Source organism: Mustela erminea, chromosome 10 (genome assembly GCF_009829155.1).
Source record: "Mustela erminea isolate mMusErm1 chromosome 10, mMusErm1.Pri, whole genome shotgun sequence".
In the NCBI taxonomy this organism is placed as follows: domain Eukaryota; kingdom Metazoa; phylum Chordata; class Mammalia; order Carnivora; family Mustelidae; genus Mustela; species Mustela erminea.
The window spans coordinates 31,865,746-31,893,115 of record NC_045623.1 but is presented as its reverse complement, the minus strand read 5'-3'; the positions used below and the strand labels follow the sequence as shown (position 1 = coordinate 31,893,115).

General features: G+C 35.8%; 1 protein-coding gene across 1 annotated transcript in view; it reads left to right on the top strand.

Moving 5' to 3' along the window:
* EPHX4 (epoxide hydrolase 4) overlaps nt 1-19,985 on the top strand; it is a 43,807-nt gene extending 23,822 nt beyond the window's left edge. The window contains exons 6-7 of the mRNA XM_032303255.1: nt 431-579; nt 18,744-19,985. Of these exons, the coding sequence (XP_032159146.1) occupies nt 431-579; nt 18,744-18,975 (381 nt within the window). The 3' untranslated portion in view covers nt 18,976-19,985. The remainder of the gene's footprint in view (nt 1-430; nt 580-18,743) is intronic.
* The last annotated feature ends 7,385 nt before the right edge of the window (nt 19,986-27,370 follow it).

Below are 27,370 nucleotides of genomic sequence, written 5' to 3'. Positions count from 1 at the left end.
GACTGGATCATGATATAAAATGTGTTTGTTACTCTGGATTGTGGTTAAAAAAAAGTTCAAACAGTTGTGGGGGGAGAATAGATTGGTTGTCAGTAAACAGATCAACTACTGTTAGAATATTATGGAAGGCTTTAGAGTGGTGATACTATCTGAGCTTAGCCTTGTAGAAAGTGAATAGGCACCAAGAAAGACAGGTTGCTTTTCCTAAGGGTGAAGGGTACATGGGGGATTCAAAGGGAAGAATACCAAAAGTCAGGCCAGGAAAGCAAAAAGGTGTCTAATGTGTTTGTAAACAATGAGGTCTTCTACTTGGCTAGAGCAGAAAGGGGGAGTTGTCACTCACACTGACCATTCTCTTTCAAAAGCCAAAGCTTTAGTTTATGGCGAGGTAACTAAAAAGTTTTAATTATTTTCTTTTCACTTAAATTAGGCTTTGAAACATCTGTTCACCAGTCACAGCACTGGCATTGGAAGAAAAGGATGCCAATTAACAACAGAAGATCTTGAAGCTTATATTTATGTCTTCTCCCAGCCTGGAGCATTAAGTGGCCCAATTAACCATTACCGAAATATCTTCAGGTCAGTATAATTTCTTTTTAGCTAAACAAAATATTCATTCCCCGAAGAGCCAATATTTTATTTTTTTCCAAGTTTTATTTAAATTCCAGCTTATTAGCATACCATGCAATACTAGTTTTAGGAGTAGGATTTAGTGATTCAACACTTAACATGCAACACCCAGTGCTCATCTCAAGTGTCCTCCTTAATACCCAATCCCTGTTTAACCCACCCCCTATCCACCTCCCCTCCAGTGATCTTCAGATTGTTCTCTATACTAATAGGTCTGTTTCTTGGTTTGCCTTTCGGCCCCCCGCTGGCATTCATTTGTTTTGTTTCTTAAATTCCACATATGAGTGAAATCATATAATTTTTGTCTTTCTCTGACTGACTTCGTTTAGCATAATGCTCTCTAGCTCCACCCATGTCATTGCAAATGGCAAGATTTCATTATTTTTTATGGTTGAATAATAGTCCATTGTTGTGTGTGTGTGTGTGTGTGTGTGTGTGTGTGCATATATATGTATATATATGTATATGTGTATGTATACCACATCTTCTTTATCCATTCATGAGTCAATGGACATTTGGGCTCTTTCCATAATTTGGAAACTGACAACAGGAAAAAACAGGTGTTGGCAAGGAAGCAGAGAAACGGAACCCTCTTGCACGTTGGTGGGAATGCAAACTGGTGCAGCCACTCTGGAAAACAGTATGGAGATTCCTCAGAAAGTTAAAAATAGAGCTACCTTATGATCCAGCAATTAAATAAACTAGGTATTTACCCAAAGAATTAAAAAATGTGAATTCAGAGGCATACATGCACCCCTGTGTTTATAGCAACATTCTCGACAATAGCCAATATTTTATTTTTAAAATTACATTCACTGTTTATCCAAAGACTCAAATAAAGTGTTCTGATTTTGTAAGTTGCATAATCTTTTCTTAAGGAAACTTTAAACATGGAAAAGTAGAGAGAATAGTGTAATGTATCCCCCGTGTAGTTGTCACTTATTTTATCTGTAACTCTATCCACTTCTTCTTTACCTTTGGATTATAATGAATAGATGTGTATTTGTAATCTTATTTTTAATGTTCATTATTCATTCAAGAAATATTTATTAAGCACTTTCTACATTCTGGCCTATGCCAGCACTCAAGATAAAGTAATAAGCAAAACTAGACAATAGTTCCTGATCTGACTAGCCAAGGGGGAAAAACAGACATCAAGCATGTAACCACAGCAATGAATATATTGTTATAAATAAAGACATTGAAAGAAAGGGATGAGAACTGAACAAATAATGTTTGAATAGAGAAATGACGAATGAGTTGCATAATGACTAGATAAAGTTGGGGATGGAGGGACTGACATTCCAGAAAAAGGAAATAGCATGTACCAAAGCTGCATGGGAAGACAGAGAATTGTGGTTTTAAGTAATACAATGAGGACTAATATGGCTAGCACAGAGAAGACATTGAAATGAAAATGGGTCCAAGAATTACAGTGGCTGGTCATGCAGAGCTGCATAGACAATATTAAGTACTTAAGAGCTATGAATGTGACACTAATAAATGAGTGTTTCAAGCAGTAAAGAGAAACAATCCAATCTCTATTTGGATAAATTCATTCAATGTAAGAAAAGTACAGTGGTCCAGGCTAAAGAGCATGGTAGTAGCCTGAAGTAGCCTGAAGGCAGTGGATATGGGGAGAATCAGTAGATTTAAGAGATATTTAAGAGGAAAAGTGACAGGGGTTGGTGATGGGTAGGATGAGAAAAAGAGGGATGTCAAGGATGGCTCCTGAATTCCTGGCTTGAACAGCTGTATGGATAGTCATGCCATTCACTGAGATAGAAAACACTAGAAGAGAACTGGTTTTGAGGGGAGGTTCCTAAACTTTATTGATCTTGAACTAGTGGAGATTGAGATGGTACCTTAAATATTCAAAAAGGTAGATAGATACGAGGGTTTGGAATTCAAAGGTTGGGAATCTGTGCTGAAGATATGTAAAATCTTGGTGTCACTGGCAGAGACAAATGATGCTTTTGTTCAGAAGATATTGTCTAGGGAGGGGCGCCTGGGTGGCTCAGTGGTTTAAAGCCTCTGCCTTCGGCTCAGGTCATGATCCCAGGGTCCTGGGATCGAGCCCCGTATCGGGCTCTCTGCTCAGCGGGGAGCCTGCTTCCCCCTCTCTCTCTCTGCCTGCCTCTCTGTCAAATAAATAAATAAAATCTTTAAGAAAAAAAAAAGAAGAAGATATTGTCTAGGGAGAAAGTATAGAATGAAAGACAAGATATGGAGATTTGTCTGTTTGGGTTTGGGCTCTAGATGGGAGAAAAATATTTCCCTTAAGAATTTGCAACCCAGGGGCACCTGGGTGGCTCAGTGGGTTAAAACCTCTGCCTTCGGCTCAGGTCGTGATCCCAGGTCTTGGGATCGAGCCCCGCATCGGGCTCTCTGCTTAGCAGGGAGCCTGCTTCCCTTCCTCTCTCTGCCTACCTCTCTGCCTACTTGTAATCTCTGTTTGTCAAAAAAAAAAAAAAAAAAGAATTTGCAACCCACAGCATGCCTTGAAAAGGGTTTAGGACCTTGAATTTATGCTACCTCTGTAACACTAAAATTATCAGGGAAAACATTATATTTCAATATCATTCTAGGCTGGTAACAATTCCTAGCAAGCCTGGCAGAAATAAAGGCAGAATTTCTCTGGAGGATACATTTCAACTAAGACTTACAATATTCCCACAGATAAAAATCCTGTGAAGATGAGTTCATAATCCAAATTATGAAAAACACTAATCTACCATGAACGAGTCAGAAAACAATTGCAGCAGAACCCTTACACATTTCAAATACCGGAACTATCAGATTATAAAGTATGTTTAAATCATTAAATATATGAAAGAATAAAAAATAAGAGAAAGAATAAGAAAATATCAAGACTGCTGGAAAGAGCAGAAAGGAACAAAAGAAATTCTCGAAAAGAAAAACTTGGTTATTGAAATCTAAAATTCCATAAATGAGTTAAATAGCAGATCAGACAAACTAAAGAGAATTATGAATTGGAAGATAGCTCTGAAAAAATCACCTAGGATCTAGCTTAGATAAAGAAGTGAAAATATAAAAGATAGGTTATATTTGACATAGAGAATGAAATTAGAAATTATATAGATAGATGATAGCATTAGATACACATATTCATGCTAAGAATTTTTTTCTAGTAAAATAAAATAGAAATAGAGTGTATTACTTTCTTTTTTAAAGATTTTATTTATTTGACCGAGAAAGATACGGAGAGAGAGGGAACACAAGCAGGGGGAGTGAGAGAGGGAGAAGCAGGCTTCCCGCCAAGCAGGGAGCCTGATGTGGGTCTCGATTCCAGGACCCTGGGATCATGACCTGAGCTGAAGGCAGACACTTAAGGACTGAGCCACCCAGGCGCTCTAGTGTATTATTTTCAAACCAGTAGAGGGTGACAAGAAAGCTATCTATTCAAAACAAGGCAGGAAAAGAGAAAAAGGAAGCAAATAGAAACCACAAAATAAGATGTCAAAAACAATTTAAATATGTCAGTAAGCATAATAAATATGAATGTATTATACTTGTCAGTTAAAAAACTAAATATCAGATTGGATTGAGTCACAATTAAAGCATAAAGACATAAAAGGGTTGAAAGTAGGAAGATGGGAAAAAGTTACAGTGGGTATGTTTTATTTTATTTATTTAAAGATTTTATTTTAAGGTAATCTCTAAGCCCAACATGGGGCTTGAACTACAATCCCAAGATCAAAAGTTGCATGCTCCACTGACTAAGCCAGCCAGGTGCCTCTCTAGTGGGTCTTATTTTAAATAAAACAAAGTCTCTCAAACTCTTTGAATAGAGAATCCAAGGGGAGTCATGAAATTATATGAATGGTGGAGAAGAGGAAAACCCAAACCTTCTTTTTTGACTAACAACAACAGAATTTATAAATATAAATGTAAAAATCTTCAGCAAAACAGAGATGTTAATTTAAAGCATATTTGTGGGTACCCTTTTATCAAACAAGGCAATGATTAGAAAGGCAGACTGACATTGCTTATGCTACAGGTTATATCTCATAGGATATAGCAGCACTGTCAAGTCCATGTTTTGTTATTTGTTTGTTTTTTAGAAATAACATTTGTAAAGAGAGCTCTAAGAGAAAATAGAATGACATATTTTCATACAAGTCTAAATTTTTAATAGGAGAAAAAAATAATAGTTTTTAAATGTTCTTGATTTATCCCTTTATCAAAGTTACCTTTGTGATACAAAGCAAGTAGCTACAAGGAAAGAGAAAATATTCTCATCTTTCTGAGGCCCTTTTACTAACAATTGTTCATTAGGAGGCCCTGCGTTCCCAAGAGTAAGCTCTAGAATCCTAGTAATTAGCATGGAGAGAGAAAGAGTGAAAAAAAGCAGGCCTGCGAAGGTCAAAACTTAAAATTTTATATAAAGGTAAAAGACAGTTTGAAACTAGATTGCTATAGGTTAAATCTAGCTGGGTCAAGGTCACATCAGACCTTCTGGAAGCTCAACTGACCTCTTCTGATGGTTCTTTACATTGGGGTAATTGAGACCACGTACATAATTTAAAATGGTTATGCAATATATAGTGACTACAAAGTATGGTATATTATACTCAGCTAGGGAAATCATTCTCATTTATCACCCTGTTTCCTCAGGACCATAACCTCATTTAAGGACTCTCAAACATTGGGAGCCAAGGAACTAGAATGAGCTAGGAATTGGATTAACAGTAGGATTTAACCTGCAAAAAGATAAATAAGTGAAACCTATAACAAAACATCAAATAATAAAGCAAAAACTGAAACTTACAAGGAAAAATGACAAATCCACAATTACTACTTGAGATTTAAATAACCTCTCTCAAAAGTTGACCAATCAAGCAGGAAACAAATTAACAAAGATACGGAAGATTTGAATGACATCTTTGATCTGATGAACAATTCTAGAATCCTGCATCCAATAATCAGAAAATACACAGTATTTTTAGGTACATAGAAATGTTTACAAAGATTGATTACATACTAGAGTACAGAGCAAATCCTAACCAATACTAAAGAAAGGATCAATATCATATAGATTGTTTTCTCTGAATATAATGCAGTTAGAAATGAACAATAATGACAAACTTTTGGAAAACTCCATATATTCAGAAACTTAAAAAACTTTTATATTACTCATGGCTATGATCCAGTAATTGCACTACTAGGTATTTACTCAAAGAAATAAAAATACTGATTCAAAGGGATACAAGCATTTTTATAGTAGCATTATCAGCTATAGCCAAATTATGGAAACAGCCCTAGTGTCTGTCGACTAATGAATGGATAAAGATGTGGTATACAAATACCATGGAATATTACTCAGCCATAAAAAGGAACGAAATTTTGCCATATCTAACAATATGGATGAAACTAGAGAGTATTATGCTAAGTAAGAAAAATAAGTCAGTCAGAGAAAGACACACATCATATGAATCCATGCATATGTGGAATTTAAGAAACAAAACAAATGAATAAGGGCTAAAAAAAGAGAGAGACAAAACAAGAAACAAGGGCTAAAAAAAAAAGAGAGACAAAACAAGAAACAGAGTCTTAACTATAGAGAACAAACTGATGTTTACCAGATTGGAGGAGGGTGGAGACCTTGGTTAAATAGGTGATGGGGATTAAGGAGTGCACTTCTGAAGAGCACTAGGTGTTGTATGGAAGTGTTAAATCACTATATTGTATGCCTGAATCTAGTATTAAATTTTATGTTAACTACCTGGAATTTAAATAAAAAGTTTTTTGTTTTTTTTTTTAAAGATTTTATTTATTTATTTGAGAGAGAGACAGTGAGAGAGAGCATGAGCGAGGAGAAGGTCAGAGAGTGAAGCAGACTCCCCATGGAGCTGGGAGCCTGATGTGGGACTCGATCCCGGGACTCCGGGATCATGACCTGAGCCGAAGGCAGTCGTCCAACCAACTGAGCCACCCAGGTGTCCCTTAAATAAAAAGTTTTAAAAAATTATTCATGGATGCCTGGGTGGCTTAGTTGGTTAAGCATCCATCTCTTGATTTCAGCTCAGGGTCATGAGTTCGAGCTCCACTTTGAGCTCAATGCTGGATATGGAGTCTACACAAAAAAATGTTTTTAAAAAAATTACTCACGAATGAAAAAAAAAATGGAAATTAGTAAACACTAACAAAAAATAATAAAATCAAAACAAAAGCAAATAAAATCAAAGACTAAGACGCAATAAAGAGAATCAAAAAAATCAAAAGCAGATTATTTGAAGATCATTAATACAGACAAAATTTTGCCAAGATTGGTTTAAAAAATGAATAAACAATATTGAGCAGAAAATAGATATAAGTATAAACTTATAACTTATAACTTACATAAGTTATAACTTATATATATATATAACCTATATAACATATATAACTTATAACTTATATATATGTATAACTTATGTAAGTTATAAGTTTATACTTATATCTATTTTCTGCTCAATATTATTTATAAATTTTATTGTTTATAAACTTATAACTTACAGTATAAACTTATAACATATATATATAACTTATATAAGTTATAAGTTATAAGTTTATACTTACATACTTATATAACATAACAGAGACTAAAATATAAAATTTAGATGAACAAATTGGAGAACTTTGGCAAAATGGGCAGCTTTTTTTTTTTTTTAAGATTTTATTTATTTATTTGACAGACAGAGATTACAAGTAGGCAGAGAGGCAGGCAGAGAGAGAGGAGGAAGCAGGCTCCCTGCTGAGCAGAGAGCCCAATGCGGGGCTCGGTCCCAGGACTCTTAGATCATGACCTGAGCCGAAGGTAGAGGCTTCAACCCACTGAGCCACAAAGGCGCTCCAAAATGGGCAGCTTTTAAGAAAAATATAGCGGCTGTGGCACCTGGGTGGCTCAGTTTGTTAAGCATCTACATTTGGTTCAGCTCATGATCAGGGTCCTGGGATCAAACTTGCGTGGGTTCCCTGCTCAGTGGGGAGTCTGCTTCTCTTTCTCCCTTTACCTGCTGCTCCCACTGCTTGTGTTCTCTCTCTCTCTGTCAAACGAATAAACTCTAAAAAAAAGAAAAAAGAAAAATACAGCAACCAAATTGACACGTGAAGAATTAGAAAACCTGAATAGACATAACGGTTAATGAACTTGAATTACTAATTTAAAGCACTTCCGGGGGCGCCTGGGTGCCTCAGTGGGTTAAGCCGCTGCCTTCCGCTCAGGTCATGATCTCAGGGTCCAGGGATCGAGTCCCTCATCGGGCTCTCTGCTCGGCAGGGAGCCTGCTTCCCTCTCTCTCTCTCTCTGCCTGCCTCTCCATCTACTTGTGATTTCTCTCTGTCAAATAAATAAATAAAATCTTTAAAAAAAAAAAAAAAAAAAAGCTCTTCCGCAAGAACACAATAGACATCCACACAAACAGGCATAGGTGGTTTATAAATAAGTTCTGATGCAGAAATTCCACTTTTTTTTTTTTAAGATTTTATGTATTTAATTGAGAGAGCAAGGGAGCATGAGCAGGGGAAGGGGCAGAGGGAGAGGGAAAAGTAGACTCCGCGTTGAGCAGGAAGCCTGATGTGGGGCTTGATCCCAGGACCCCAAGATCATGACCTGAGCTGAAAGCAGATACTTAACTGACTAAGGCAACCAGACACCCTTAGAAATCCCACTCTTTAATAGACACTTTTAGACATTATAAAAAGAAGCCATTTGCTTCAGCTCATTTTGTGAAGCTGGTATAACTTTCACACCAAAACAAGACAAGGACTGTATAAAACAGGAAAATTATAGGTCAAACTACATTATGAACATAGATCCATAAATGCAAAATGAAATAATTTTGAACTGAATTCAGCATGCTTTGAAAGTTAAACCAGTTAGCGTTAAAATTCATTACTTTAATTTACCATAGTAACAGATTAAAAGGAAAAAAATGATCATCTAAATAAATTAAGGGGCACCTGCGTGGCTCAGCTGGTTAAGCATTTGCCTCTGTTCAGGTCATGATCCTGGGGTTCTGGGATCAAGTCCCACGTAGGGCTTCTTGTGGTGGGGAGACTGCTTCTCCCCCTCCCTCTGGCCCTCCTCCCTGCTTGTGCATGCTCTCTCAATCTCTCTCTCTGTCTTTCAAATAAATATATTAAAAATCTTTAAAAAACAAAATTAAGAAGAAGGATTCAATAATATTCAACACATACTCATGTAACAGCTCTTGGTAATCTAGAAACAGAGGATGTGAAATTGGGCCTCAAGCTAGATAAGCCAGAATCTCCTGCAGGGATAGTTTGAGAAACTAACCTTTGCTTTACTTAATTGTCCAAGAAAAAAATATAAGGTTTTGAAAGTGTTTTTGCACTGGTTTTTTGCATTTGGGCAGCTGGCAGGCACATAAAAATATATTCCAGGAGTCAGGACCAAAAGAATAAAAAGCCTATACCAAAAGCAGAAAATACTTTGTGGTATTGTCCAATAGCTGCATCGCCATGGGAAACTTTGGAAGAACTGGGAAGTCCTTCCTCTATCTGATAGAATGATGTTATCTTCTGTTTATAAAACCACCTTTGTAGGTTTCTTTTCCCTTTGCCATTAAACTTGATATTTTCTGTGTCTGTTAGTGTCTTTCTATTAATCACAATATGGTTCCATTATTACAACAATGCAGAAGGGAACTTCTGTCTACCAGAAACCTGTAACAAATATCAGACTTTATGATGACACACTGAAAAACATTTTCTTCAAAAATGAAGTCTAGGGGCACCTGGGTGGCTCAGTGGGTTAAGCCGCTGCCTTCGGCTCAGGTCATGATCTCGGGGTCCTGGGATCGAGTCCCGCGTCGGGCTCTCTGCTCAGCAGGGAGCCTGCTTCCTCCTCTCTCTCTGCCTGCCTCTATGCCTACTTGTGATCTCTCTCTGTCAAATAAATAAATAAAATCTTAAAAAAAAATGAAGTCTAAAGATAAACTTGGTGACTATAACTGCCTCTTTTCTCCACTGTATTGGAGGTCTTAGCCATATAAGAAAAAAAGCTGGAAAAGTGTAAGTATTAGGAAAGCAGGAAACAAAGCCATCAATACACATATAATGTGGTTGTTATCTAGAAAAAAAAATCTACAGAAAACGTTTTCAAACAAAAATAGTTCAGCAAAGTTGATATATGTAAGTGTAATATACAAAAATATGATCTTATAAATGAATAATTTGGAAACACATTTTAAAAATAGATACCCTTATAATAGCAAAAAAAAATTATGTATATAGGAATGACTCTAACAAAAGATCACCTTTATGGATTGTCAAAGTTGATTGGAATTAGTAAAGAATACAGACTAAGGGCAGTAGCTATTTACTAATCAGTAGAGAAATATTTTAATATTTTAACAATCCATAAAGACTTGCTATTGTAAACCAGTGAAAATTAGTCCTGGTTTATCATATTCATGATTGAAAAACTTCAATATCATAGTTGTTGATTTTTCACAAATTTGCCTATAAATGTAATTTCAATCAAAATCATAAGAAATTTTAATGAAACTTGAAAAACTGATTCTGAAATTTGTATAGAAGAACAAAAGGCTGAGGATGACCAAGATAGTTTAAAGAAAAGGATAGATGGGTGTCTAACCCTATCCAATATTAAGGCTTATAATGAGAATCTAAAATTAATAAAATATGGAGTTTACTCTGGGATAGAAAGGTTGATTAATGGAACAGAAAAGAAAGCCCAAAAATGGAACTGTACATATGGAAACTTGCTATGACATAGAACATTTTAAACCAGTGGTTAAAATATTCCATACATGTTGCTGGAACAATTGGATATCCAAATAGAATAACATGAGATTAGATTCCTAGCTCTTACTAAATAAGAAATCAACCTTAGGGAAATTTTTTTTAAAAGATTTTATTTATTTATTTTACAGAGAACAAAGTAGCAGAGAGGCAGGCAGAGAGAGAGAGAGAGAGAGAGAGAGAAGCAGGCTCTGCACTGAGCGGAGAGCCCGATGTGGGGCTCGATCCCAGGGTCCTGGGATCATGACCTGGGCCGAAGGCAGAGGCTTTAACCCGCTGAGCCACCCAGGCACCCCAACCTTAGGGAAATTTTAAAAAATGAAATATGATAAGCAAAACTTTCAAATGTTTGGAAAGTAAGAAAAAGCTTTCATGACCTCAGGTAGGAAGGATTTCTTAAATAAGACACAAAGAGCTTAAATTATGAAGAATACTGATAAATTTGACTACATTAAAATGAAAAACATCTATATAATAAAAGATACCATAAAATGGTGAGGCAAGCTTTAGATGGGGAAAAGTTAATTGCAATACACAATCGATCATGAACTAATAATATCTAGAGTTTATAAAGAATGGAATGGATAAAGAACATAAAATGGGTAAAGGATATAAAAAGGCTATTCACAGAAGAGAAATTAAATGGTCAATGTCTTTCAAGTCATTGAAACTTACTAATAGTCAGATATAGGATATAAGTTTTACTGCTTGTAATAGAGATCTAAAATAAAAGCATAAAGAAATATATATATTTCTCTCACAAGTGAAATGTCTAGGCTGGTGTATTGGCTGTGCTCCATGAAGTCATGGAGTTCTTAAGTCACTCTTCGATCAGAGATGTAGGCACTTTATGTTTTGTTCTGCCATCCTGGGGTTGTTGCCCTTGTTCTTGGGATGCAAGATGGTTCACCACATGTTTACATTTCAGTCAGTGGGAAGATGGGAAGGGCGGGCATACTGGATACAACTTAGAAGATGCACACATTGTTTCTAATAAATGACATATCCTCACCTTGCTGCAAGAATGCTGGCAAGTGTATTCAGTCTTTATTCTGGGTGGCCCTTAGTCCAACTGAAAATTGGATTTTCTATCACTATAGTGGAATGGAAGAAGTTTTAGGGAACAATCTCTACATCAATGAGAAGTATTCCATCTCAAATGAATGGAAAAGTTTAAACTTTAGAGAACAAGTGTTGGCAATGGTGTAGAGGAAGATGAATTCTTACATACTGCTTTGGAGCCTACAGTCTATTTGGAAAACAGCTTGGCAATATTGACTAAAGTTGAAGATGTCCATATTCTCTGAGGAAACAATTCTGTTTGGGGAATGTACCTTAAGAAACCCTTCCATAAGTGCACAAGTGTACAAGAATAAGATCAATATTATCTAAATTATCAAAGTAATTGGAAAATTTTAAGTGGCCATTAACAGGACAATGGATCAACTGTGGTATAATCATAAGATGAAATTCTATATGGGAGTGAAAATGGAGTAAACTAAATGTATCATCAATGGATAATCTTAAAAATAAAACATTAAGGCACAAAAGCAAGTTGTGGAAGAATATGTACAGTATTAGATCATTTATGTGAAGTTATAAAAATGTAAAACACCTCCATCTATTGTTTATAGAAATATATGTACTGTATTAGGGAAGAGCTGATAAATAGTACCCCTTTTTCCTGCTCAATTTCTGAGCCAGTTCAGAAATCAAACAAGAGTCAGCAAATGAAAACCAAACTATCACCTTCATTACTGATAAAGGAGAGACTATGGCTTAATATGAGAACCAGAATGGTCTTTCTAATGCTCTAGTGCCAGTCTAAACTTTAGAACAGATCACCTGTGGAAAAGTTTGCAGAACGAACTCTACTTCCCTTGCCTCTCAAGTCACTGCCTTCCACAAATCTGGTAGAGAGAGGAAGAGAAAGGGATTGAATTTCTTACTCTCAGGACATATTTGATAGACCCACCTAGTTCAACGCCCTGAACCAGCAACTGTCACTCACCATTCAGGGGCAGAACATGATCCAGGAGGGGTTAAGGAAAACCACTCCTCAAAGAAACCATAGGAATGGGGAGAGGTATCTTAATACACACAATACAAGTTTAAAAACATCATGGGGATGATAAGAACTAAATTCAACCTAGTCATTCCCCTCTGGTAGTGGTTCTTCATCATAGTGTGTATCAGAATCACGTGGAGAGCATGTTAAAACGCAGATGGCTGTACCCCACCATTCGGTCTGGAATGGGTCCTAAGTGTTGTCATTTCTGAGAAGTTCTCAGGTGATGCTGATGCTTCTTGTCTGTTGACCACACTTTGAGAACTACTGCCTTAGGGTGAGTAGAAGAAAAATGTTATCAAGGAAAGGTCAAGAGAAAGGTGTCATCATATTTGCAGTGTTTTATTTCTTAAGCTGGTAGTGAGTATATTGATGCGATTGTTTTCTACAGTGTCTTCTTAAAGTAGTAAAATATTTCCACATAGAAAAGTAAGGATGGAGTGTATAACACTCTGGAAATTGCTGGTTTAATACTTATACATCAGCTGATAATTCAGACTTTGGAAAAGTAATATGGTAAAACAGACTTATTTGAAATAAGTATGTTAAAAATATATTTTGATAGGTTGAATAATTAGCAATATTGACCAGAAATTGTTACTACTTGTTACAGTTTTTAGATTTTTCAAATTGTTTCTATACTTAGTAAGATTAGTAATTTTTAATCACATATATTTTATCACGTGTTTTCCCAATAAGTTCTTCAGCTTAACATACTCTCCTAAAATAATGTTTTACTATTTATTTGCTTGTTTATTTGCTTATTTTTTTATATTGAGGTATGATTGACTTAAAATATTATAGCGGTTTCAGGTGTACAATGTAATGATTCAATATCTGTATACATTGTGAAATGATCACCAAAAGTCTAATTAACATTGTCCCTATACCGAGTTATAAATTATTTTTCTTATGATGAGAACTTTCAAGATCTCTCTCAGCAACTTTTAAATATGCAGTACAGTATACTGTAGCCACAATGCTGTACATACTTTTTAATTATTTTTTTCTTTTCAGGTTTTTATTTAAATTCTACTTAGTTAACATATATGCTAAAATTGATTTCAGGAGTAGAATTCACTTACATACAATACCCCAGTGCTTGTCACAAGTGCCCTCCTTAATGCCCATCACCCATTTAACCCACCCCCCACCCACCTCCATCCATTAACCTTCAGTTTGTTCTCTATCATTTTTTCCTTCCCGTATGTTCTTCTGTTTATTAAATTCCACATGAGTGAAACCATATGGTATTTGTCTTCCTCTAACTGACTTAATTCTTTTAACATAATATACTCTAGCTCCATCTAGGCCATAGCAAATGGCAAGATTTCATTCTTTCTGATGGCTGAGTAATATTTTATTATATATTATTTTATAATATATAATATATAATATTTTATAATATATTATAATATTTTACTATATATTATATATTTATATATAGTGGTATATATGGTGAGATATATCTATATCTATATATCTATATTTATATCAATCTATCTATATCTATATCTATCTATCTATATATGCCATAATTTCTTTATCTATCCCTCAGTTGATGGGCATTTGGGCTGTTCACATAATTTAGCTATTGTTGACAATGCTGCCATAAACATTAGGATGCATGTGCCCCTTTGAATCAGTATTTTTTATTTTTTTGGGTAAATAGCTAGTAGTGCAATTGATGGGTCATAGGGTAGTTCCATTTCTACCTTTTTGAGGAAGCTCCATACTGTTTTCCAGAGTGGCTACACCAGTTTGCATTCCCACCAACAGTATAAGAGATTTCCCCTTTCTCCACATCCTAACACCTATTGTTTCCTGTGTTGTTAATTTTAGTGATTCTGACAGATGTGAAGTGGTATCTCATCCTGGTTTTGATTTGTATTTCCCTGATGATGAGTGATGTTGGGCATCTTTTCACGTGTCTGTTAGCCATTTGTATGTCTTCTTTGGAAAAGTATCTGTTCATATCTTCTGCCCAATTCTCCTCTGGATTGTTTATTTTTTGGGTGTTGAGTTTGATAAGTTCTCTACAGATTTGGGGTACTAGCCCTTTATCTGTTAAAATATTTGCAAATATCTTCTCCCATTCTGTAGGTCGCCTTTTATTTTGTTGACTGTTTCCTTTGCTGTGCAGAAGCTTTTTATCTTGATGAAGTCCCCATAGTTCATTTTTGCTTTTGTTTTCCTTGCCTCCAGAGAGGTGTCTAGTAAGAAGTTGCTATGGCTGAGGTCAAACAGGTTGCTGCCTGTGTTGTCCTCTAGGATTTTGATGGTTTCCTGTCTCACATTTAAGTCTTTCATCCATTTTGAATTTATTTTTGTGAATGGTCTCAAAAAATGGTCCAGTTTCATTCTTCTGCATGCTGCTGTCCAGTTTTCCCAACACTATCTGTTGAAGACATTTTCTTTTTTCGATTGAATATTCTTTCCTGCTTTGTTGAATAATAGTTGACCATATAGCTGTGGATCGATTTCTGGGTTCTCTATTGTGTTCCATTGATCTATGTGTTTGCTTTTGTGCCATTACCATACTGTCTTGATTTTTATAGCTTTGTAATATAGCTTGAAATCTGGAATTATGATGCCTCCAGCTTTTCTTTTCTTTTTCAGAATTGCTTTGGCTATTTAGGGTCTTTTGTGTAGATTGCTTTGGGTAATATGGCAATGTTCTTCCAATCCATGAGTCTGTAGTATTTTTCCATTTTGCTGTGTCCTCTTAAATTTCTTTCATCAGTGTTCTATAGTCTTCAGAGTGCAGATCTTTTACCTCTTTGGTTAGGTTTATTCCTAGGTATCTTATTGGTTTTGGTGCAATTGTAAATGAGATTGATTCTTTGATTTATTTTTCTGCTGCTTTATTATTGGTGTATAGAAATGCAACAAATTTCTGTCAATTGATCCTATCCTGTGACTTTGTTGAATTCATGTATTAGTTCTAGCAGTTTTTTGGTAGATACTTTCCCTTTTTTATTATTTTATTTATTTATTCAACAGAGAGAGACACAGCAAGAGAGGGGACACAAGCAGGGGAGTGGGAGAAGGAGAAGCAGACTTCCCACCGAGCAGGGATCCTGATGTGGGACTCCATCCCAGGATTCCCGGATCACAACCTGAGACAAAGGCAGACACTTAATGACTGAGCCACCCAGGCATTCCTGGTGGATACTTTCTTTTATATGTAACATATTTCAGGGGCATCTGGGTGGCTCAGTCAGTTAAGCATCTGACTTTTGATTTTGGTTCAGGTCATGATCTCAGTGTTGTGGTATTGAGTCCCACATTCAGCTCTGTGCTCAGTGGGGAGTCGGCTTGAGACTCTTTCTCTCCCTCTGTCCCTCCCCCCACTCATGCGCACACTCTCTCTAAACTGGATAAATACATCTTAAAAAAAAGAAGTGTAATATATTTCATGTGAAGTTCAGCGATTTAAAACCCCAGGACCAGAGAATATGTCTTCTTTTCATTTTCTGGAAACTTCTCCCTTGTATCCCCAATTTGATCTGGTGATGAATTTCTATTTTTCTTGCTTTATTCTTTTTTGTAATTCAAAAATTTTATTTATTTTTTAATTGTGTTAATTCAACTATAATTGTCATACAGTATTCTTTTAGTTTCAGTTACACAATATAGTGATTCAACGATTCTATACATTACTCAGTGCTCTTCACCTATTTCACTCATTTCCCTGACCCACTTCTCTTCTGGCAACTACTAGTTTGTTCTCTACAGTGAAGAGTCTGGGTTTTTTGTTGTTAGTCCTTTTTTTTTCTTTGTTCATCTGTTTTGTTTTTTAAATTCCACATATGAGTGAAGAATTTATTTTTTTCTTTGTTTTTTGACTAGTTGTCTTTTAAAAAAATTTTTTTTCATTTATTTATTTTCAGCATAACAGTATCATTATTTTTTCACCACACCCAATGCTCCATGCAATCCGTGCCCTCTATAATACTCACCACCTTGTACCCCGACCTCCCACCCCCCCACCACTTCAAACCCCTCAGATTGTTTTTCAGAGTCCATAGTCTTTTAAAACTCCTTTTACGTTACTGATTCAATTATTAGATGCTCACATATTGTTAAATATGTGGGTAACTGTTATAAAATGTTTTACTTTTGAATATTTTATGACCTCTAGAATTTGAGTGACTTGCACGTTTGTATAGCAATCCATGTATCAACATTAAGTATAAAGTTTATTTTTCTATTAGTTTACCCATTCACAAAGAAATTAATTTTTAAGAACATTATAATCAAATGATGGCCACTTGAATGGGAGTCAAAAGTTAAGTCCTTAGTGAACATATGTTCTAGCAGCATCCTATCAAACCCAAGTAGCCACAAGTCATTATTTTTGATAACTAACAAAAATGAAAGTCAGTGCTGGAGAGTGTCTAGTGACATGTTCATTCTCATGCTTAGTCAACAAGAATGTAACTAATCCATCCCACCTTTCTGAAAAATAGTGTAGTAGTAGGTGTTCAAAGCTTTAAAAATATTTATTTTCCTTAGCTCAGGAATTCCACTTCTATGGCTCTAGCTGAAAAAAATGATCTGAAATGCCAAAAAAGATTTAGGCACGAAATGCTCATTATAGCATCACTGAAAACATCCCCTTGTTTTAATTGATGATATCATCTAAACATTCAGTTATACGACAATAGTCATTTATGGGTCATAACACCACAAAATACTCTCTCTTACAATTACTTTTGAAAAACATTATAACATAATATATAACATTATAAAATGAGAAAATTCTCGTTATAATTTTATATATAATCTTATATATATTTATATATTTTATTTATCATTATATATTAAGTATATATTATGTTATTAATATATAATATATACTTAATATATAATGATGTATAAATATAAATAATAAAATATATAAATATATATAAAGTTCAATAAATATACACAATTTATATACAATATCCATACTCACACCTCATGTTGAATTATAACTTGAGAATTTTCTCATTTTATAATGTTATATATTATGTTATTAATAGATATACACTAATATTTATATTATATTTATATTCATATATAATATATAAATAAATATATAATGTATAAGTACATAAGTATATTATAAATATATTACATTGCATTTAATATAATATATTTATAATATGTTAATATATTATATAATTGTTATATAAATATTATATAATATTATATAAATATTATATTCATATAATTTGTGTATTTATATAATTTATATATGTAAATATAAATACATTCATATGTAATATAGTTAATATAAATATAAAATATAAATAAATCATAAATATGTTATAACTATTTTAAAATTATATATTTAATTTACATGTATTTTGCATGTTTATTTACATATTTTATTTATTTGCATATATTATATTTTATACACATATAAATTATCATAATATTATTCATAGATTTATATAAATATATAAATAAATATATCTTTATATTTAATATATTTATAAATATATATTTCTATATTATTCAACTATATGCATAGAAAATAACCAAAAGTTTATCTTTTATTGATGGAATTATGCATGGTTTTGTATTTTATACTTTAAGAAAATACACAATAAATCATTGTTTAAAAATAATCTTCCTGCAACATAAATATAGTGTCATTTAATGGTAAAGTTTAGACTGTATATATTTTCTGAATTTTCAGTTCCAATTTCACATAAAATGTTATGTATCTAAGAAACATTTTAAAATATATTTAAAATAACACCATTTAAAACTCTTTCATCACACAATTCAGAAATTCTGGTATCCTTTTAAAGCAAATTATTCTTCATAGTGATGAATTTCATATTTAATTTATAATCTTTATTACAAGTTTTGCTGCACTCACCCAATTAAAAATTTTATTGAGCCCTTTCTTAAATAGCCTTTTAAATTTTTTATTGTATAGATTGATTGCCTGTTTCTCAACAGAATACCGTGTTTCTCAACCATTTTTTCATCATCACCTCCTTAAGGAGCCTTTTTAGACATTTTTTTCCCTAAATTACCCCCCATGAAATTTTAATATCTGTTTATGTACTATGTGTATATCCATGACTTATACACTAAAAAAAATAATTTTTTTTCACTCTCGCAAGAATCGATTTTCACCCCATTGGTGGTGATATAGCCTCCTTTGAGACTATATGGCTTAAAGGAACATTATGGAAAAATGTTACTTTAACTTTTACAATGAGTCTCAAATCCACGTGTTTTGTTTTCATAGCTGCCTGCCTCTCAAACATCACATGGTGACCATTCCAACACTACTACTGTGGGGAGAGAAAGACGCATTTATGGAGGTTGAGATGGCTGAAGTCACAAAGATTTATGTTAAAAATTATTTCAGGCTAACTATATTGTCAGAAGACAGTCATTGGCTTCAGCAAGAACAACCTGACATAGTAAACAAACTGATATGGACATTTCTGAAAGAAGAAACAAGAAAAAAAGATTGATTTTCTATATCTTCTATGAGGGGTCTATAATGAAATCTCTAAATAATTTTTAATAATTGTTCATCAACCTCTTTAAGCTTCATTAGGAAAAAATGTTTTAATATGCTTTATCATAAATATCCCAACAAATGATATTGAAAAAAATCTGAGAATGTGTGGACTTGTAACATGATGCTGATTTTCTTCTGTTGAATTTTGCACGGGAAAGCATCTGCCTTAAAATGTATACATTGGTACAAAAAGGAAGTTGGGGCAAGTGGCTCAGTTTTTATTTCCTGCATTCTTTACCCTGTTAACATCTGGTGCCTTTTATAAATGTATATTAAAGATTAGCTGTGCCATGTTTAAAAAGGCAAACCTGCAATGGTATAAATTTTCATTTTATTGTTCAAAACTTCTTTTTACTATTTTTCAACCATTAAAAGATTCTATTGTCAAATCTCTTGGATTTATAATATGCTTATGAGTTTGAAGGCAAAGATGATTAGAAGAATATGCATTCTTAAAACAAGTCATAAATTCTATTTATACTGGAAAGATTAACAAGAGATAATGTAGAGATTCTCATGTATACATTTATGTGTGTGTATTTAATACTGCAAAGTTGGAAAGCACATCCATCAAATTACTTATCTTAATTTTCCAGCTAAACTGGCAAGAGATTTAGATGAAAGATCAAAATATCCTTTTGTCCCTATTATGCAACCAGAATTGAATTCTGTACTTCCTATGTGCAGTAGAATCTAAGCTCCACAAAGCATAAATTTTTTACTGTTTTATTACCTGACACATATCCAACATCTGGAATAAGGGCCTGGCTCCATTGTGGGCATTCACTTACCTGTTTAATGAATAAATAAATATCTGACACACTGTTAGGCAAATATAAAGGAAAGATGACATGGTAATATGGAACTTTCCTTAGGAAGTATACACAGGAAAGAAAAAAAAAAAGAAGTATACACAGGGGCACCTGGGTGGCTCAGTCAGTTAAGCGTCCGCCTTCTGCTCAGGTCATGGTCCCAGAGTCCTGGCATTGAGCCTTGTGCTGGGGCCCCCTGCTTCTCACCCTCCTCCCCACTCATGCTCTCTCTCTCTCTCTCTCTCGCTATCTCTGTCTCTCTCTCTCAAACAAATAAATAAAATCTTTTTTTTTTTAAAGATTTTATTTATTTATTTATCAGAGTGAGCACAGGCAGATAGAGTGGCAGGCAGTGGCAGAGGGAGAAGCAGGCTCCCCGCTGAGCAAGGAGCCCGATGCAGGACTTGATCCCAGCACAGGACGCTGGGATGATGACCTGAGACGAAGGCAGCCGCTTAAACTAATGAGTCACCTAGGCGTCCCAAATAAAATCTTTAAAAAAAAGAAGTATACAGAGAATGTAGTTAAGTTAAACAAGGATTCAAGAGTAGTAACAAACATTACAAATAGGAGTGGGAAGACTTACAGAAGAGAGAATGATACAAGCTCAAGGTAGTACTACCCATTCACTTGGGTTGGTCTCATCTGGCACGGGAGACAACCAGTAACATTGCCAAATCATGTCTCCTTAGAGGCTACAGCTATGTTCCCAACTAAGACTAAGTTGGTGAAAAAATGTCTCCCTCACTAAGTGTAGTTCTGATAGTGACAGAAGAAAGTGGAATGTTCTTAAGAATTCTCATTATTGTATCTTAAGCAACTTTTATTTATTAATAAAAACCCAACTTTCTATATACATTTTTGCTTGTGCTTCATAATAACATTACAAGATAGAGGGTATTACCAGTTTACAGATGTGAAAAACAAGGTTGGCCAATGCCCATGGTATAATTGTTAGAAGCAGAATCTGACCTAAATTCATTTGGTTATAAAGCCTCTAATCTTTCCAATAAGATAACAGGCTCTGTATCTACACTGTTTTGTTTTACTGGTAACCTGATGTGCTCCAATAAATAGAAACATCTCTCAGAAACCTATAATTTGACTTTTAATTCTGGGGAAAGGAATTTAAATCAGTAATTAGCAAATTAGCATTGTCAGAGTTGCAAATGTTACAAGGTATAGAAGAGAGCCTGGTTCACAGCGACTTTGATTATGCTTCCCTCTTGATCATTTCTGAATGGCAGCAAGAAAGGGAAGAATAGGACTTTGACTGTTTATGTTGACCCAGTAAAATAATCCTGACTTGCTTTACTGAAAACTGGTTACTGACTAAGGTGATTTTAAGGTTTGTTGTTGTTATTTATATCAGTTTGGAATGCTGACTGGTTCATGTGGACTCATGTTAATAATATGAATCAAATGTGCTATGGCTAATTCCAGCCCATGATAATGGATGTATTCTAATTTGCTATGTATGTAGAAGAGGGCTTGTAACAGATATAAAGGCTCATGGGTGCCATCAGTTAAACCTCTTAGCATAAAGAGATATCATGGTCTCTGTAGAGATCAATTTGTAGGGAGAGTAAATGAATTTGACTTACCAACTCCCAAAACATTTCACAGTAAGTAAACTTTACTGGTAACGGCATTTAAATTAAAAAGTTATAATTAAATATTCATCTATTTAAATTATTATATCCCTAGTAGGCATATAATATATCCTTAATATAAATGTAAGAAACCATGTGAAAATAATTAAGCCTATATGTCAAAAGGAAGACATTTAGAAAAAGCAAAAAAGATTGAACTGTTGATATGATTCTAATTCTATTACACTACTTATCACTTTTAATTTTTCTAATTTTAAGAAATCATCAAGGGTAAGACACCCTCATTTCTGATTAACCCACACTGTATCTGAGAGTTCTAATTATGTGTGACTAGAAAGGGCACTTAAATATGGGGAAGGGGTTTGCTTTGGGGGGTTGCCCTCAGACCCAGTCTACTGACGTCCTGAGACCCCTGAGAAGTTGGCCTCATGGCTTGGCCATCCTTTGACTTGGAGATGGAGGTGTGAGAGTCTGCCTTCCACCACGGGATGATCAGGTCGCACAGCCCTCAGTGGCCAACCTCTCCATGCAGCCGAGGTTTATCAGCCTGTGGTGCTGGCTACATCATCTTTGCTGCGACTGTGCTGGTGCCAGTCTGGGAGTCCTGCATCGCCTTCTTTGTCATCGTCTTCTGGCCAATGTCCTCACTTTCCACCGAGGGCGGTTCTGCTTGACCAGTCAACCCCGCGAAGAGTTCGGTGGAAAAAACTGGTGCAACCACCTCCCAAATTCTTGTTTCAGGCAATGTTCTGTTTAGCAGCATCCCTGGTTAAAGTGAAAGGGGAAAAGGGACCTTAGATGAGGTCCTCATCTGCATTACAGCCCCACACTCCACTTCCTTTAACCAAATCACCTCTGAGGTGATGCAGTTTGGGGGAGAAATGGATAGGAGGTGCCATGGAGGGGAGGGAGCTGTGGTCACAGAGAGAATGGAACACATGGGGGAACATATAAGAGAACACTTCCCCAAAGCCATTGGCTGGGAAATGAGAGGGGATGATTTTCATGAGTTTCTGCAACAAGTGGGGCTCAAAGAATGGAGTTTTAGAGGTTGGCAGGCTTGGCTGTGATAGTCTTAAAAGCACTGCCCTATTTCTGGAGATAAGGCAGACAAGCAACCCCAGGGCAGACAATATGATCTGAGGATCACTTAAGGAACATGGCCAGGGGAGTAGGGGGCAGGGGGGATGGGACTATTTGCTCTTCTTGGAGCTTATCTGTGAAAGGTGGCATTCACAGAGTCATCTCTCTGGGAACAAAAGAGTTAGCAGGTGCTAACATTTCCCTCCTCTGCTCCTCAGCATAGGCACAGAGACACCTGCTGAGGGCAACTAACCAGACACTGGCTGTTTAGCCTGCTTTGCTCCAAATCCTATACTCCCGTGTTCTGGCATGACTGCCTTTCTTGGTCAAAACTGTATCCATCCCAGTGCTGCAAAACCCTCCCCCAGGAGACCAGTTCAGGCCCCTGCCACAGCATGTCCCTAAAGTTTGGAGTTTTAAAAGTCAACAGGATTGGCTGGGATAAAGCCCCAAGGGCATTGCACTGCTTCAGGCAGGCAAGCAACCTAGAGACAGATTGCATGAAAATAGCAATCTGAAAAACACCTGAGACACATGAGGAGAAATTATTCACTCTTCTGGGAGTGCTTCACCAAGAGTAGCAAGCACAGAGACCCCTCCCCAGGGATAAAGGAGCAGGCTGGCGTCATTTCCCTCCTTCAGTAAATTGCACAGCACCAACACTGTCTGCCTAGCCTACTTACACCAAGTCCCATCCCTTGTGCTCTGCTGTTGCTGGTTTTCTTGGGCAAGTGTGCCTAAGGACCAGTGCAGCAGGCCCCTTCCCAGAAGACCAGCACAAACCCCTGCACACAAAATGTCTACTGACCATAGAATTCTGCAAGGCTTCAATTCCACATCAGGTCTTATTTAACAAGTAGACCAGAGCATGCTTAGCTAAAACCACTACACTCTGGCTGAAGTCCAAACACTGTCTACTGCAGGCAAGAAAAGCCTCTGCAGATGATTGACCTGAGGGATAAGTAGCCAAAATAAAGCAGCAGGGTGCTCCAGGCACACACCAGAGACCCTTGCTGAAGAACCAGGGCCTGGACACTATATGATCTTTTCTTCATAAAACCATTACTCTTCAGAGCAGGAAACACAACATGCTTTTCTGACACAGAGAAGAAGACAGAGACCTACACAAAATTCCAAGATGGAGGAATCCATCCCAAAAGAAAGAAAAAGAAAAGGTCACAGCCGGAGAGCTAATCAAAACAGATATAAGTAATTTAAAGCAGTAATCATAAGAATCTCACTGGGTTTGAGAATAATATGGACAACATCAGGGAGACTCTTACCAAAGAGATAAAAGAGTTTAAAAAAAAATCAGAAATAAAAATATATAGTAACTGAGATTCGAAATCATCTGAATGTAATGACTACAAGGATTGAAGAAGCAGAGGATTGAATAAGTGATATAGAGGATAGAATAATAAAAAATAATGAAGTTTAACAAAGAAGAAAAGAGCTGAAGAGAGAAAGAAGAACTATGGATGATGAGAATAGGCTGTGACTCCATCAAACATAGTAACATTTGTATCATTGGGGTCCTAGAAGAAGAGAAAAAATGGCGGCAGAAGATTTATTTGAGGAAATTATAGCTAAAAACTTCCCTAATCTGGGGAAGGAAACAGACATCCAAATCCAGGAAGCACAGAGAACTCCCATCAAGATCAACGAAAGCAGGCCAATACCAAGACATATTATAGTTAAATTTTCAAAATATAGTGATAAAGAAAGAAATCCTAAAAGCAGCAAGATAATAGAAGTACCCAAATTGCAAGGGAAACCCCATAAGGCTAACTGCAGATCTCTACACAGAAACTTGACTAGCAGCAAGTGCCATGATATATTCCACTGGTTGAATGGAAAAAATCTGCAGCCAAGAATGCTCTATCCAGCAAGGCTGTCATTCAGAATAGAAGGGGAGATAAAGAGTTTCCCAGACAAACAGAAACTAAAGGAATTCATGACCACAAAGCCAACCTTGTAAGAAATATTGAAAAGGACTCTTTGAGTGGGAGAGAAAAACCAAAAGTGACAAAGACTAGAAAAGAACACAGAAAATCTCCAGAAACAATGACAAAATAAATAATAAAATGGAACTAAATACATATCTATTAGTAATTACTCTGAATGTAAATGGACTAAATGCTCCAATCAAAAGAAAGAGTGTCAGAATGGATTAAAAAAAAACAAGATCCATCTATATGCTGTCTATAAGAGACTCATATTAGACCTAAAGACAACTTCAGATTGGCAGTGAGGAGTCAGAGAAAAATTTATCATGCAAATTCATGTCATAAGAAAGCTGGAGGGACACCTGAGTGGCACAGTGGATTAATCCTCTGCCTTTGGCTCAGGTCATGATCCCAGGGTCCTGGGATTGAGCACCGCATTGGGCTCTCTGCTCAGCAGGGAACCTGCTTCCCTTCCTCTCTCTCTGCCTGCCTACTTGTGATCTTTCTCTCTCTGTATCAAAAAAAAAAAAATCTTTAAAAAAAATAAAGAAAGAAAGCTGGAATAGCAATACTCGTATCAGGCAAGCTAGATTTTAAAACAAAAACTATAACAAGAGACGAAGAGCACTACATCATAATAAAGGGGTATATCCAACAAGAAGATCTAACAATGATAAATATTTATGCCCCCAACTTGGGAGTGCCCAAATATATAAAACAATAACACACATAAAGGAACTCATTCATAATAATACAATAATAGTAGGGGACTTTAACACCTCATTTATGCCAAGAACAGATCATTTAAGCAGAAAATCAACAAGGAAGCAAGACAGTGAATGACACAATGGACCAGATGGACTTAACAGATATATTTAGAACATTTCATTCTAAAGCAACAGCATACTCATTCCTTTCAAGTACACATGTGACATTCTCCAGACTAGATCACTTACTGGGTCACAAATCAGGCTTCAACCAGTACAGAAAGATTGAGTTCATACCATGTATATTTTCCAACCACAACACTATGAAACTTGAAGTCAGCCACAAGAAAAAATTTGGAAAGACCACAAATATATGGAAGTCAAACAATATGCTACTAAAGAATGAATGGGTCAACCAGGAAATCAAAGAAGAAATTTTAAAAAAAATGGAAACAAATGAAAATGAAGACACAATTGTCCAAAACCTCTGAGATGCAGCAGTAGCAATCTTTTTTTTTTTTTTAAAGATTTATTTATTTATTTAGTTAGTTAGTTATTTGATAGACATCACAAATAGGGAGAGAGGCAGGCAGAGAGAAAGAGGAAGATGCAGGCTTCCTGCTGACAGAGGGCTCGATGTAGGGCTTGATCCCAGAACCCTGGGACCAGGACCCAAGCTGAAGGCAGAGGCTTTAACCCACTGAGCCACCCAGGCACCCCAGCAATAGCAAGCAGTCTTAAAAGGGAAGCTTATAGCAATACAAGCCTACCTCAAGAACCAAGAAAAATGTCAAATAAACAACAAAATCACACCTAAGAAGCTATAAAAAGAACAACACGCCAAGTCTCAAGTCAGCAGAAGAAGAGAAATAATAAAAATTAGAGCAGAAATAAATGGTATATTGGGGCACCTGGGTGGCTCAGTCGGTTACCATCTGACTTGATTTTGGTTTAGGTCATGATCTCACGGTTATGATATTGAGCTCCACATTGGGCTCTGCGGAGCCTGCTTAATATTCTCTCTTCTCCCCTGCTCCTCCCTATTTCCTCTCTCTCTATCTTTATCTCAAAAAAAAAAAGGGGGGGAGAGAGAGAGAAAAGAAATGAGTGGTGTAGATATTAAAAAACCCAGCAAAACAGATCAATGAAACAAGGAACTAGTTCTTTGAAAGAAATTAATAAAATTGATAAACCTCTAGCCAGACTTACCAAAAAGAAAAGAGGAAGGACCCAAAATAAATAAAATCACAAATGCGAGAGAAGAAATAACAACTAACACTACTGAAATACAAACAATTATATGAGAATATTATTTAAAACTATATGCCATCAAATTGGACAATCTGGAAAAAGTGGACAAGTTCCTAGAAACATATAAATTACCAAAATTGAAACGGAAAGAAATACAAAACTTGAACAGACTGATAACCAGCAAAGAAATTGAATCAGTAACCAAAAATCTCCCAACAAACAAAAGTCCTGGGCTAGATGGTTTCACAGGGAGTTCTACCAAACATTTAAAGAAGATTAAATAGGGGCGCCTGGGTGGCTCAGTGGGTTAAGGCCCAAGCCTTTGGCTTGGGTCATGATCCTGGGGTCCTGGGATCGGGCCCTGAATGGGGCTCTCTGCTCGGCGGGGAGTCTGTTTCCTCCTCTCTCTCTATCTGCCTCTCTGACTACTTGTGATCTCTATCTGTCAAATAAATAAATAAAATCTTTAAAAAAAAAAAGAAAGAAGACTTAATACAGGGGCTCCTGGTTAAGTTGGTTAAGCATCTGACTCTTGGTTTGAGTTTAGGTTGAGATCTCCACTTCATGAGATCATGCCATGTGTTGGGCTCCATGCTAGGCATTGAGTCTGTTTGAGATTTTCTCCTTCTCCCTCTGCCCCTCCCCACCTTGTGCACTCATGCTCTCTCTCCCTTTCTGTCTCAAATAAATAAATAAATCTTTTAAAAATGGGCAGAAGACATGAATAGACTTTTCTTCAAAGAATACATACACATAGTAACAGATATATGAAAAGATGCTCAGCATCATTCATCATCAGGGAAATACAAATCAAAACTACAATGAAATATCACATCAGTTAGAATGGCTAAAATCAACAACTCGGGAAACAACAGGTATTGGCTAGCATACAGAGAAAAGGGAACACTCTTACACTGTTGGTGGGAATGCAAA